The sequence below is a fragment of the Callionymus lyra genome, chromosome 8 (genome assembly GCF_982586985.1).
Source record: "Callionymus lyra chromosome 8, fCalLyr1.hap1.1, whole genome shotgun sequence".
NCBI lineage: Eukaryota > Metazoa > Chordata > Actinopteri > Syngnathiformes > Callionymidae > Callionymus > Callionymus lyra.
Window position 1 is genome coordinate 17716989 of NC_141825.1, and position 14232 is coordinate 17731220.

Sequence of the window (14232 nt, forward strand, 5' to 3'; positions counted from 1 at the left end):
TGTAAAAGAAAAAGTATTACGGTGGAAGTATTACATTTTTTTTATTATTTAAATTAATGAATTAATATAATTAATTTTTAAGTTTTATTTGGCCCCACATGTGCAGTAGTTGTGGAACTCAGAGCTGTCAATTACCGCTGCTGTAAACAGAAACAGATTTTCTAACACCTCTAGTGTTGAGAAGCCGGTCCTGCTCATGACGGCTCATTCAAACTAATGCAAAACACTCAGCCGTGAATCTCCGGTAGTCCGTCTTCAGCTCCAGGTTTTCCGGAAGAGCGTGCAACTCTGCAACAAAGTGGTGTGAATTAGGGGCCAGCAGTTATGCCCCATTAGTGCTGAGTCAGGTCGGAGATAACATGATGCGTGGCAGATATGAAGGGTAGATCGGAGAAAATGGAGTGATTAGGGTGTGGGAAGTATTCATTTGGGAAGACAAACAGCTTCATTTGGATCTAGCCAAGCACAACGATGCCCCCCCTCCAGCCCCCGTCACCCCCCACCCCCTGAAAATGGAAAGAAATTTACATCCTTTTAGTGACATGGCGCAACGCCGCCATTCTGCCGGTACCGAGTGGAAATGGAACATCTACGGTCGCGCCTGATTGGCCACAAACTGGTTCAATTTATTTTCACTTTACCGTAGAGCAAGGCTTACCCGCTTTCAGCCAGGTGGTTATAGGTTAGATTTGATTCTGTGGTGCATAAAGCCAATTATTTATGTTCTAGTGGTGAAAATATGTCTTGATTTAACCCTTTGAACTCGTGTTTGACTTCCCTTGTGCTTCACAGAATATATTTCATACAAGTTGCAATGAGTTTGGACACATGGAAGATCTTTACATCCACCAAGACGACTTTGATATTTTTGTTTGTTTGTTTGTGTCGAACAACATATGTGGCCGTCAAATGGTTTAATAGTGGCAACGTTTGGCACATTTAGTTTTTACATTTTTGTGCCAAAAAGGAAGTTAATCTTAGTTCTATGTTACATCACTGATCTGATCCAGCCTTACACCCCAGCTCGGGCTCTGAGGTCTGTGGATCAGAATCTACTTATGGTTCCACGCACACGGTTCAGGACCAGAGGAGAGAAATCTTTTCAGGCTGTTGCTCCTAAGCTTTGGAACGATCTTCCTCTCTCTTTGCCCTTGATGGATCTATTGACTCCTTTAAGAAACATCTTAAGACGTTTCTATTTGTTCAGGCTTTTCCTTGAATTTCTGGAACTCCTGTGTTGTTCTCAGTATTATCTTGATCTTTAAAGTATGTACTTTTTTGAGTATTGTTTTGATTGTTTAAGCGCTTTGTGACCCTGGTCTCGAAAAGCGCTATATAAATAAATATTACTTACTTACTTACTTACATTGTTGAGGAATAAATATAATCATATCAAAGGCTATTAATTTTATACCTTAAGATTATATAATGTAGTTAAATTGGACAAAATGGAACAAATTCACAGTGAAAATCACACAGTTTGATTCACAATCGGCGATACAATCAATCACAATACAGGGATGACGATATGCTATATTGCAATACTGTAAGAACAAGTATATACTTGTAGTAGTGCCCTAGTTCTCGCAGAATAAATTATTAAATTTTTGTTGAAGCTAAAATATGTCCAAACATCAGCTTTAAAGGCTGCTGGAGGCAACTGTATCCTCTAGTCCTCAGTCATCCACCGGATCTCATAGGTTTTAATTGTATCCTTTAGCTCGGACGACGTAACGACTGCTGCCATCCGGCGGCCAGAAGTTTAATTGCAACACGAAAATGAACAAACACTGAATATTTTTATGTTAAATATAAATGTTTGGGAAAAAATCTAATTATTTTATCTTGTACACACTTACAACCAAAAAAGAACTATGATAAAAAGATAAAATACGTTTTTGCAGATTTCCCCCCAGAAAACAATGCTACAGTCTCAAAGTATATTGAAAGAAATGTCACAATATATTGCTGTATCAATATTCACACCTTTACTTCACTTTACTTTTCTTTACTTTTCAGTAGATGCCACTTTCTGCTCAATAGTCTGGTACTTTAAACACCATTAAAACCTCAATTGCATATAACTTTTATTAAACTGAACTGAACTGAACTGAACAAGGCAAAAATATAAACCAAAAAAATAAATAAAAATGTTACGTATTGTCGCTTTATTCCATAGCTGATGTGATGCAGGTTACCTGAGCTGCCGTTGCGGACATCTGCGCTCTCAGAGTGCTTTTCCAGTGACTGTAAAAACGTCTTGAAATGTTAACTTTGTGTGAAATACCACCTCTGCCCACCGCTCACCGCGGAGTTCCACGTCGCCAGCGCGAAACTTTACAGCCTCATTCCGAGGCTTCTTATCTGCAGCTCACAGCGTCTCCCCAGGACACTCGCCTCCTCCCACCGAGCTGCCAATGTGCTGCGAGGAGAGTTTCTCTCTCGAGTCAGGAGTCTGTTCACCGACGTTCTCAACTGTTGGAGCTCCTATAGATCAAATCAACTCCAGCTTTTATTGTCATTTTGCTGTACATGCTGCAGTAATGCAGTCAAGATGAGAAAACGTTCCTCCGGGATTTAATATCAAAACACTTAAGTTATTGGCGTTCAACCCAAATATCGTCTTGTCACGACACACACATACACACAACGTCATATTGTGGATGTGCAGAATTTACAAAATTGCAACTGGGAAAGAAGTGTTTATGGATGGATGGATGGATGGATGGATGGATGGATGGATGGATGGATGGATGGATGGATGGATGGATGGATGGATGGATGGATGGATGGATGGATGGATGGATGGATGGATGGATGGATGGATGGATGGATGGATGGATGGATGGATGGATGGATGGATGGATGGATGGATGGATGGATGGATGGATGGATGGATAAACTTTATATAGTTTATAGTTATGTTGTTTTAGAGAGAGATTTTATTATCAGTTTGTTATTGATGGGTGTTTATCAGTTTTTAATTTATTTATTTTTATTGATTAAATTCAAAACGTAAAATGTTCAAAAATATTATTAATAAAATATTGTTTTGTTTTTTATTACACATGAAGTCTGATATTCTACTTCTAATATTTCAAAAATAAATTTTATAAATTCAATATTTATTTTACAGTTATTATTTTCCGGTGTCACCATGTAACCAATTTTTTTTACATTCAATTCAAAAGACTAAGACTTAAAAAAGACTCACAGTTTTGAAATGTATTTTTAAATATGTGAAATAAGAATATATAATGTATATTCAGTTTTTTGAATATTCAATTTTTTGAATTAGATTCTGATGAAAAAAATAATAATAGTTCAATTCAACATACAAATTGTTGAATTCAATGATTAAATAAAAAATAGTAGAAATAAATGTAGAAATAATTAAAATAAACTATAAAAAAAAATAGTCAATGCTTAAAAAAAGGTTAAATATTCCATGTGATGAAGGAGGCGAGGGTCAGGGAATGTTAATTGATTGGGGAGCTTCAAAATCAAATGAACTATTTGCTGAACAAATAAATAATAAGAGTAATCCTTTCAGAAGACGAATACATCGGCTCGGGTTCAGGACCTCTCATTATATTGAACCGGAGCAGTACGCGGGGCTCTAAGATCCGTGAACTGTGTGGGCCTCGTATCAGGGTCTCAAGAGGTCAGGGATGTGTTCTGGCTTTGAGTGAACAACGAGGGTGAATCATTGAATTTGACATTCAAACACATTGACATAAAAAGATCCATCGCTGGCTTAAAACATACACAGCATGTTAAACTAGGAAGTTCGACTGATTTTCTGTGTGTTCTTATAATAATGAAGCCGTTACGGTTTAATTAGATCAATTATTGGTTCATCAACCCCTTGCATTCCGAAGACCTGAGTATTATCCAGCACGCACTTTCATTTGTCAAATATACAAAACAGCCTGTGTGTATGTATTGGTGTTTCCTTCATTTTTTTTAATCGACTCATAAAAGTACATCAGGACTGGGCAGGGATTCTGTATTGTACTGTATTAAGTGATGTCGGTCTCTTCCATTACAAGACACTGGAGGTTTTGTTCCAGTGGCAAATGTCATAGTGAGGACATATGACACCTTTTTATTAAAGTCATGCAAGATCACAAATTACAACAAAAAAAAATCTGAATAAAGAGCCAACTGCACGATGTGGAATCATGCTATAGTAGCATGGTGTCTACAAGGGACTTCAACTGTTACGTCACATTGACCTTTAAGTAAGAGATGTCTCATTTTTTTTCCAAGAGAGCCACGTGACATCATATCAAGAGTTAACAAACTGAGAACTTCAGACTGGATTTTTTTTGTTGAAGTAGTTAGCGATTAGCATTTAACCTTGCATTGTGTGTTCTTATTTGACCCATGGGATGATTTGGAGTTTTGTAAATGCAATTTTAATAATAAGACTTATTGAACTTTCTTATTTGAATAATCGAAAAGGGCCAAAAATAACTTTATATATATTTTACAGTGTTTGTTCATTTTTGTGTTACAATTAAACCTCTAGCCACTAGATGGCAGCAGAAATTACGTCCTCCGCAGCTAAAGGCACAATTATATCCTGGGAGATCCTGGTGATGACTGAGGACAAGAGGATACAAAGTGTGCTACAATACAAATTTGCATTTTACTCCTGGAACATAAGAGACAAACAGTCACTCAGCTGTACACTTTACAAATAGTGCTATACAAAGAAAAAATACTTACTTACTTACTTACAAATGAACTGCTTTGTGTTTGTGTTGGAGGAAAGCAACAGTTAAAGGATTTAGCAGCATGGGGAAAAATATCAACTGGGTTTGCTTAAAGCTTAGAAATTAGTATTGGGATTATTTCTTTTGAGTTGAGTGCACTTCTTTGTTGTGTAAAACGAAAAATGAAAGCTGAAGCCTGTGCAACAAACACCACTATAATGTATTTTAAGTGCAATTATCAACCTTTTGCTTTGTGTTGTGTTACATGTGAAAAACAATGAAAGTAGAACAATGAAAGTAGAACAAATAAGAGTAGACTTTTAATTATAATGTGGTGTTTTGTTTAAGGATGTTTCTGTTCAAGAGTCATACGTTTACTAAAAAGCTCCAAAGAGCATTCTTTTTAAAGGTCGAGGTCCTTCTAAAGGTGCTTTTATTCTCAGAAGACTTTGACAGTCCGTCGCAGGTTGTGTTCATTATTAATGCATTAAAGTTGTTTTTTTTAAATATCGTCCTCTGTACAAGCCTTTGACAAATTCCTCTTAACATCTTGACATTTCTTCCTGTTTCTCGGTCCTCCTTATTATGTTTTAACCCCGAGAAGTCGACGGAGCCTTTTCTTTTTCTAATTACAGATCTTGTCTAGGTCAGGCTAATTGCTAGCTGACCTTTGGATTGTTGTTTTTTTTTGTTCACTAACCTCTAATCACGATGCCAAAAGCTGGTTTGGCAAAGTCCTGTCATGCATTGTAAATCCAACTTATATTCAAAGTTTGAATGCTACAAAAGAATGATTCATATTCAGCGAGTGGCGTAATGACGTGTTGGATTTGGGTTGATCGAGCCAGCTTTGTTTCAGAAGAACGTGTTTCATAACTCGCTTAGAAAGGTTTGCGTTTCACGTTGTCTCCACATTTTCTTTGTTCGTTGACTTCGTCTCTAAGAGTTTTGACTTTGAGGAATGAAACCACTTAGAGGAGAATAAACCACAGAGTTTGTGCGTGCTTTCCTGACATATTATATTATTTTCCATTGCACGTTCGCTCAAAACATTAATCTTCATATTGGGTTGTTCAACGTGATCAACAGGGCGGACAATGAAAAACAAACAAACTATCTTCTCATTGCCTTTTTTTTTTTTATCTGCGTCTTCAGGAAACCCACCTGCCACAGGTACGGGCACTTTGGTCATACGGCTGGAGGACTTCAACGACAACGCGCCGTTTGTGGTGCCGTCCATCGCGAGGGTGTGTGAAGACGCCCATGACATGAACGTGGCCATCGTTGGAGGTCGGGACAAAGACCTTCCCCCCAACGGAGCCCCGTTTAAAATCGAGTTGGGGAAGCAACAGGGCCTGGACAAAACATGGAAAGTGACAAGAGTTAATTGTAAGTTTGTTTTTCCAACATGTATTTATCCTCTGTGATAACTTCAGACATTTTTGGCACTATATAGCTGCACATTTTCACATAATTGCAACTTATTTAAAAAAAAAAATTATGCTAGGGACTCATTTTACAGAACTATTTTTCCAAACAGCAGTTGTTTTTCTTTGCATCTTTTAGTCATACAACCTGTGAATAAACAGTTTGGGATCTTTACATGGATAGTGTTTTGGGAGGAATACAATGCAAATTGATATAATATTATTCAAAGCAGAAGCAGAGTACTGGACTGTTAGTTCTTGGTCCGCGTAATGAAGCACATTAACTGAGCGCTAATGTCCTGAAATCGAGGCAGTTGTCCCAGTTTCTGCAATAACTATCTAATTACAATAGAGCAGAGTCTGGATTTAACCATCAAAAGGCAAGTTGAGATCGTCTAAGCACGGAGAAAGTTGTTTGACTCAAATAGCCTTGTCATCGCTTTGTTTACCCTTGTACGGCCAAGCTTGCTAAATCACCTGCAGATTGTAGCTGTAGTTGCTGATAGAAAAGCATTGAAGACATCAAATCATTCATTATTTTATTATTACTTTAAAAAAAAAAAATAGAACTTGGTAGCAAACTTCGGTTCTTTTGTGGTACCAACGGAAATATTTGTGTGGTATCGAAACATGCTTCTACTTTCAGTGCCAATAGCAATCGATACCCACGCCTGGTAAAAACTTGATGAAATGTGATAAAACTTGATAAAATATTTTTCTGAAGAAAAACTGACAAGTTGCAATGGAATTTTTTTTTTTAATTTTATTTCTCCTGAAAACAGCTTGGACTGCAAATATACTAACGCTTAAAAATTAAATTCAAGATTTTTAGTAAGTTTAATGTCATTTTCTTTCTGTTAGAATTGATCTTAATTAAATAGTATAGTATAGATAAATAATAGATAAGAGGTATCAGTACCAGTAATCTACCGATTAGATTACAGAGCATGTGTATTGTGGCCATGGAAACCACACAGACTGTAGTGGGAGTGATATTTTGATATAATGCACTGATGTTGTGTTGATTTGATGATGATCTAAACGTGTTATTGACCTATAACATAACACTGTCAGATCCCTGTGGTGAAAATTAACCTTAAAGTAGTTAATGAGAGGTGGATTCATTCAAAAGTGCGCCACTGAAGGCCTGTGTGAAATGCACGGCCCACCACTTAATATGTATCATCAGCAAATTGAATAGAAATCTGTAGTACCTGGTGATGACTTGACGAAGCTTCATGAAGCAGTTTCTCCTTTTAAAAGAGCCCACTAGATGGCAATAAATGCTTGATACTATTATAGCTATAAAACTAACATCTCGGTATCATTACCCATTCATAATACCAATATAATTTTCTCTCTCTATAACATACTAGACGATGCTTCATGAAGCTTCATCAACCCATAAATCACAAGAAAGCTGCCACTAAAATGGCTGATGACAAAATCGGAACAGATGACATAAAGCGATCTCGAAAAATCCACACTGGGCTTGTTCATCGGAGATAAATAAAAAACCACACGCTATGTTTGGCCTCTCAGAGGCACCCTCTGTGTTTATAGGCCAAGAATGGAGCAGGTGTAGCTACAGGTGTCAAACGCTACGACATCAAAAAAAAAAAAGAGCAAAATGATTCAAGGGCATGAGGAGGGAGTCGAACATACGGCAGAGACATTGATTCCAGGATGCTGTTTGTGTTCGATTGAGTGACAGAGAAGAGCAAAAACCTGCCTAGAGGTATTAGCGGTGAGTGACAGCAGGAGAGGGAGGTACAGGCACTCCTCAATCAGGCGTGCTGCAGGAGAAAGATAGCTAGCAGGGGGACGCTCACAGTCAAATGGACTGTCAGCTGTGCATGCAGATCCGTGTGACAAAATGTGTGTGTGGCAAAAAAAATAAAAAATAAGAAGTGGGTAAGTGTGCAGACACATAAAAAAAATGCTCAATATGACACTCAAATCTATCAGTGAGGCCCAGTAGGACTTTAAGCTCAGAAGGAAATAGAACATTTCATGACACTTGTTGATAGAATACATTATTACATGTTTTATATTAAATATCTCATTAATTATTGATAGTTTTGACAACACATTTAAAGAGCAGAAGAAAGCGGAAATGTTTTTGACTCTGGAGATCAAACCTTAAGGAAAAATGTGATGGGAAAACTTTAAAAGATGATGCCATAACTTAAAAAGCATTATATAAACATATAATAAACCTTATTATGCCAATAAAATCTTTATAAATCTCAAGTAAAAATAATAATTTAATCTTTTTTCTTAATATAATCTAAAAATTCGCTCAAATTATTTTAAAATTAAGAAAGAAATATTAGAAGTCCTAGACATACAAGTTGAGAAAGTCATATTTAAGGTTAATACAATTATGTTGTTAAAATTCTCAGCCTTAACATTGTCGACATGTTCCACACGGATCAGTTCTACTCACGAGGGCTTTGGTAGGTATCATTTATTTTTGTGAAAAACATATTTTTTCTTAAAATAAATGGGTAAAAGCTAGTTAAAAACATGGATGGCTTTTTAATAGTAGTATTTTAATCATTAGAGATAATGAAACTAAAACTTTAGTAAAGTCCTCAAATGTTTATTGCTCTTTCGTCTTGTTACAAAAGCCATAATGGTATCATTTCCCATTTGTACTACGGTTATCTTTGAAATGTTGTTGCCCTTATTATGTTTTGGAATAAACCACTGTGTTTTATTTTGTAACGATTTACATTGATATCAAATTTTAGCTGAAACAAAAACAGAAAATCTACATTTACCCAAGCAGCTTGAAACTCTCTTACCTATTCACTCACTGATGGGAGTAGGCTGCAACGCAGCACACCAGCTCAACATCAGGAGCAATCCTGGTTTAGTGTCTTGCTAATGGACACACCATCTTATCCATACCTGGGATTTAACCTTCAGCGTCTTGGAGTACAATCCAACCACTTTACCACGATGATTGTTTCATCTTCTTTTGCTCAACAAATGTAACACACTCCTTTGAATCCTTTTAAAATGTACTGATAACTTATTTTGTAAAGTCATCGACTTCTCCACCTCATTTCGGTCTGAACTGGAACCTCCCACCTCTGTCTCTTATCTGCACTGTGTAAATAGTTGAACTGTATGTTTTTTTAATTATTTTATTTTGTGTTTAATGTTGCACAATGCTACCAAAACAAACCTAATTTGTGGAATCCTGCTCTGATAATGGCAATAAAAAAAGAAAATCAGATTCTGACCGTTAATTATGGTATAACTCAAATGTAAAGTTATATTAAATAATATTTAAGTATAATGTAATAGAGAGAGCATCAACTTTTATTGCATTGTTTTATTAAATATTAACTAAACACAGTTGAAAATGTTACTGCTGATATAAGTTTAGGTGAGGCTCTTTGCAGAGAAACTAAACAGTGACTCGTCCACATATTTGATCACCATGAGGTTTAACAGTTACCTCATACTGTGGTGACAGTTCAACAGAAAAGTCTCCAGCTCTGCTGCATAATTCAGCAGAAAGTGTCGCCAAAGGAGTTTCCAAACTGATGCAACCAAATGAAACAAGATTATGCAAGTTACAGTAAATCAGACCGGCTTGATAATGTGCATACTTTTTTGCTTCTTCTCATCATGCGAGTCGGATTATGTGTACTTGCTGGACAGTCCTGGCGAATGACTCACCATTGTCTTTTCATGGTTCCCCCCCCACAGCTACACACTCTCAGATCATGCTCCTGCACAGTCTGACGAAAGCCAACTACCAGCTACCATTGATCATAACCGACTCGGGGGTGCCGCCTTTGTCCAACAACACAGAAGTGAAAGTACAGGTGTGCGTCTGCAAGAAGAACAAGATGCACTGCAGTTCGGCCTACTCCCACCACGCCAGCCTCCAGGTGATGCTCGTGACACTCCTGATCGCCCTCTTTTGTAAGTATTTTTTTTCCTCCTTTCTGTGTGTGTTCCTGTGTACAACGAGAGAGATGTTTTTCTTCTTAAAAGCATTCATCTTCTAATGCCTGCGGTCCACAGCGGGGAGTCACAGTTATTTAAGCCATTATCAGCACATGAATAATGCAGTCTTGTGTATTGTGTACGGAAGAGGATATCAGACTGCTACTTTGACAATAGGAAAACAATGATAAATGTTTGGACTACACTGATTCAGAAGTGAATCACAGAAAAATGATGCTTCTTTGGGTTTCTTCCTCCAGTCTTCAAATATTAAAGCCAGGGTAGAAGATGATTTCCTGTTTTTTCCGTGGTATTGACACAATACAAATAATCACAGTTTTGACTCGTTACAAGTATTTTCTTGCTTCCGAAAATTCCCTGAAATAAGTGGAAAATCCAAATAAAAGGATGTTTGAATGTAAAATATAGCTGTTATATACAGTTTTCGAAGATCTCAGACGAGATTAGATTGACTTTATTCATCCCTCTGTAGATTTCTTTCATGGAATTAGGTTTTCAGTTCAAAGCAGACTATAGAAAGTACAGCAAGTTTCTTAAGCAAAAACACAAACAAAGGTGCAAATCACAAGAACAAATGTGCAAAGAGATAACAAAGTGCAAATATAAAGAGCATAGATCAAAGGGAATAACACGAAGACCTAAAAGGATACAAACAGGATAACATCATCCCTTCACTTCCTCCCCCAAAAAGAGTAATACAGTCTAATAGCACAAGGAATGAATTAGTCCCTGAGTCTATTAGTGTTGCAAGTGGAGCGACTCTTGTTAGGACTACTCCTCTAAGAGATAGGTCCACAACCCTTGGTCAAAATATTTCTCTAAAGGAACATAAGCTTTGACACATCAAGACGCTTGTTCAGTCAAGTTTACAAAGGAAATAAACCTGTAAACTAATAAAAACACAAACTCAATATTAACTTTTAAATATCTACTGTATGGTCGCTGTGTTGAATTGACTCACAGCAAGATTTTAATTTTTATCCAGCATTTTATTAGAAGATACCAATTTGCGCTATGAAGTCTTAAGTTTAATTTCTAGTCATTAAAGGACGTAATACAGCAGGGAACAGATGTATATCCATAGTTATGAAGATTGTTTTTCAACCTGTGGCGAGGACCATTTTGGGCACAGCATCACTTCTTACCTGCAGCTGTCTCCATTTTTCACCCTCCAAATATGTAAACATGTAGCGTAGCCTACTGAGCGTATATATATTTCTAACTACAGGAAGTATTTTTAAGACAAAGGAGAACTCTTACATGATTCTAAATCTCTTTTATGATAAGCGCTTAAGACCGAGATTTCCTTCCCCTCTAAGGGGTGTGATTTAATTAAAAGGACCGAGTGATGGATTGATGCTATTGTATAATGAATTGAATTGAATCAATATTAAAGTGGGGTGGACTAAATAAACACGCCGGGGTCAATATGTGGTCATCAATCCTGGACAGCACATCTCTGTTAAAAGATCAAGGTCAAAGGAAGATGTATTCAGGAAAGTACAATGAAGACAAGAGACAAAAAAGAAAGTCATAAAACAGAAGGTCAAAGGATTAAAACATTCTTGGTTTATTAATAGTTCACTATTCATTTACTGGTGGGTCTTTAGGTCTTGTTCTCTATAAAGATAGGGCTGTAGTAAAGAATCCCCTCATTGAGTTTTAAACTCATCTTGTCCTTGTGAAAGCTTCCATGGATCAAACCATGGTTATATTTTGAAGAATAAATTAACTCTACAGACCTCTGCCAAGCAGCTCATTCAAACCCATGTTGTGGTTTTTAATTATTTAAATAAGTGTTTGAAATAATGTTAATTGCAATGAGCGTAATTGAGTAGGAGTAGGTGGTAACAGTGATCCAGAACATATTTGAGCAACACACTACACATGAGAGCAAGAGCAGCTCAAGGCCGACAAATCTTCAAATGATTCATGGATCCAGATGGTAATTAGAAATACCAGTAGACAGTACATTTAGCGTTGTTGAAAAACTATTATTATGGCGATAGATTTTGATATTCGATTTCACGATATATATATATATATAAATACACACAATAAACATGCAATACGTCATTTGCTCATTTTTCTGATGCAATTAAACTTTCGGCCGCTAGATGGCAGGATGCATTAGGTCTTCTGCAGTTAAATAAGCATCCCGCGAGATTCGGGCAATGACTGAGGACGAGAGGATACAGTTGATTACAGCAGGCTATAAAGCTGATGTTTAGACATATTTTAATTTCAAAACAAATGAAAGCAGTTACGACTTCATCAAGACTCATATGGTCTGTAATTCTGCAACACCATGGTCAAGTACTCGACAATACTAAGAATATATCCTTGTGACTACAGTAGTGCAATATATAGCGTATCATTGCTCCTGTATCGTCATAGATATCCTATAGCCAGATTCTTGCAAATCAAACCCCTACTCACTTTAGGACGCGATGCTTTTAAATAATCTGTGACATTACCACAGAAATCGTCTGAAGCTGCAAAGTAACCATATATGAAAAACTCTTTCTACTGAAATTTATGATGGTTTGGACAATGTGTCCATCTCTATAAGCATCATATGATATGTTTCTCATAACTGATTTCCTGATAACAATAACTCAGTTTTAAAACTCGGCAGAACATTTAGATCAAATCTTTGAGATTGTTTTCCATAATGACGCCTCATTGACCATCCTTTTATCTTTATTGCAACAATAAAGAATGTAGTTCCTGAATCGATCTTTCTTTCTTCTCTCAACTGTTGTGTATTCTCCTCACTTATCTAAAGGATCCACCGCTCTCTCAATAATTCATTCCTTGCAGGCTAAATCTACATTTTTTCGTTGCACTTTTCCTCGGGCCGTGTCAGCGAATCAGAACATCAAAGATGACCCATCGATCTCTCTGTGGGCTCAGATCTAGCAGTCGATTGATTCTGATCATTTTCAAAGCATTTTTTCCACCCAATTTATGCAGTTTTTAGTCGGTGTCACCTGTGGCTTGTGCTAAACGAGGATGATTTACAGGTGACAGAGTAGTCGACGCCAGCGAGCGGCAGCGTGTGCGAGCGCCTTGGTGTCGCCTTGATATACCATTAGTCACAGTTGCGCTCTTAAACACCAATCATGAGCTTGCTCAGTCAGCATCCGGAGGCAGGCTGCCACAAGTCTGGAAGTTTTATGGCACTCTTCCCGTATGCATCTCGGGCCAGGTTCCCCTCCTCCCCCCCCCGATTAGAAACATTTCTGTTGTTATCCTCAGTTGTCATAGCAGGAGCCGCCGGGTCAGAACTAGAAAAGAATGGTAATTGGTTGACATGCCGAGATGACATTAGGAGACTTCTCAGCCAATGTCCCTTTTTTTTCTCCGAGTGACAGTCGCTTTCATTACTCCTCTGTAAATAGTGCTGTGACAGACAGTGGCATTCATTAACCGAATAACTGCTCCAGATGGGCTCCCTGTTCCTGCAAACACATCCATTCATTTGGACTGAGGCATGTCGGAGGAGATGGAACAGATGTAGAAGTGAGCCGAGCGACTCCAGAGCTGGAGGTGGGAGATTACAAAGAGTGAGGAAAAAAAAAAAAAGGAAAAACAAGGTTCGTGTGTGTGTGTGTTTGGGATTGTGTGTCTCCATCGGGGACAGTATTACATCCCAGCGACATTGGTTTCACCAAATCAGACACGGGACATCGCCATGCACACGTCTGGGGTTGCCCCGGAGAGACGACTCCTGCTCCAGCTCATCACAGAGACCGGTGCCGGGGGACAGATGGAGGGGACTGATCAGTGCAGTGTATAGTCGGGGAGGCTGAAAGAAAAGCAGACACGATCCTGTTTCAATTCCCTTATCTGCAAGCTGAACTCTGACCCAGCCGGAGAGAGAGATGAGTGGGAGGAAAATGGATGGCGCCAGAGGGTACGGATGGGAAAAGGTGTCAAGGAAAAAAAAAAGAAAGAAAGTGTTGCGATTAAATTCTCCTGTTTTGTTCTGGTTTTTATTACCTGAAAGGTGGAAGGCAAAAAACGGTCACACTGACCCGTGAGCATCGTGTGAAACATGCAGGAAGAATGATGTTGACATGTTGGAGGCG

At 37.8% G+C, this 14232-nt stretch overlaps 1 protein-coding gene across 1 annotated transcript in view; it reads left to right on the top strand.

The window, feature by feature from the left end:
• The window catches only part of cdh13 (cadherin 13, H-cadherin (heart)), a 336887-nt gene that overhangs the window by 303479 nt on the left and 19176 nt on the right, over nucleotides 1-14232 (top strand). The window contains exons 13-14 of the mRNA XM_087796847.1: nucleotides 5877-6110; nucleotides 9875-10093. Of these exons, the coding sequence (XP_087652973.1) occupies nucleotides 5877-6110; nucleotides 9875-10093 (453 nt within the window). The remainder of the gene's footprint in view (nucleotides 1-5876; nucleotides 6111-9874; nucleotides 10094-14232) is intronic.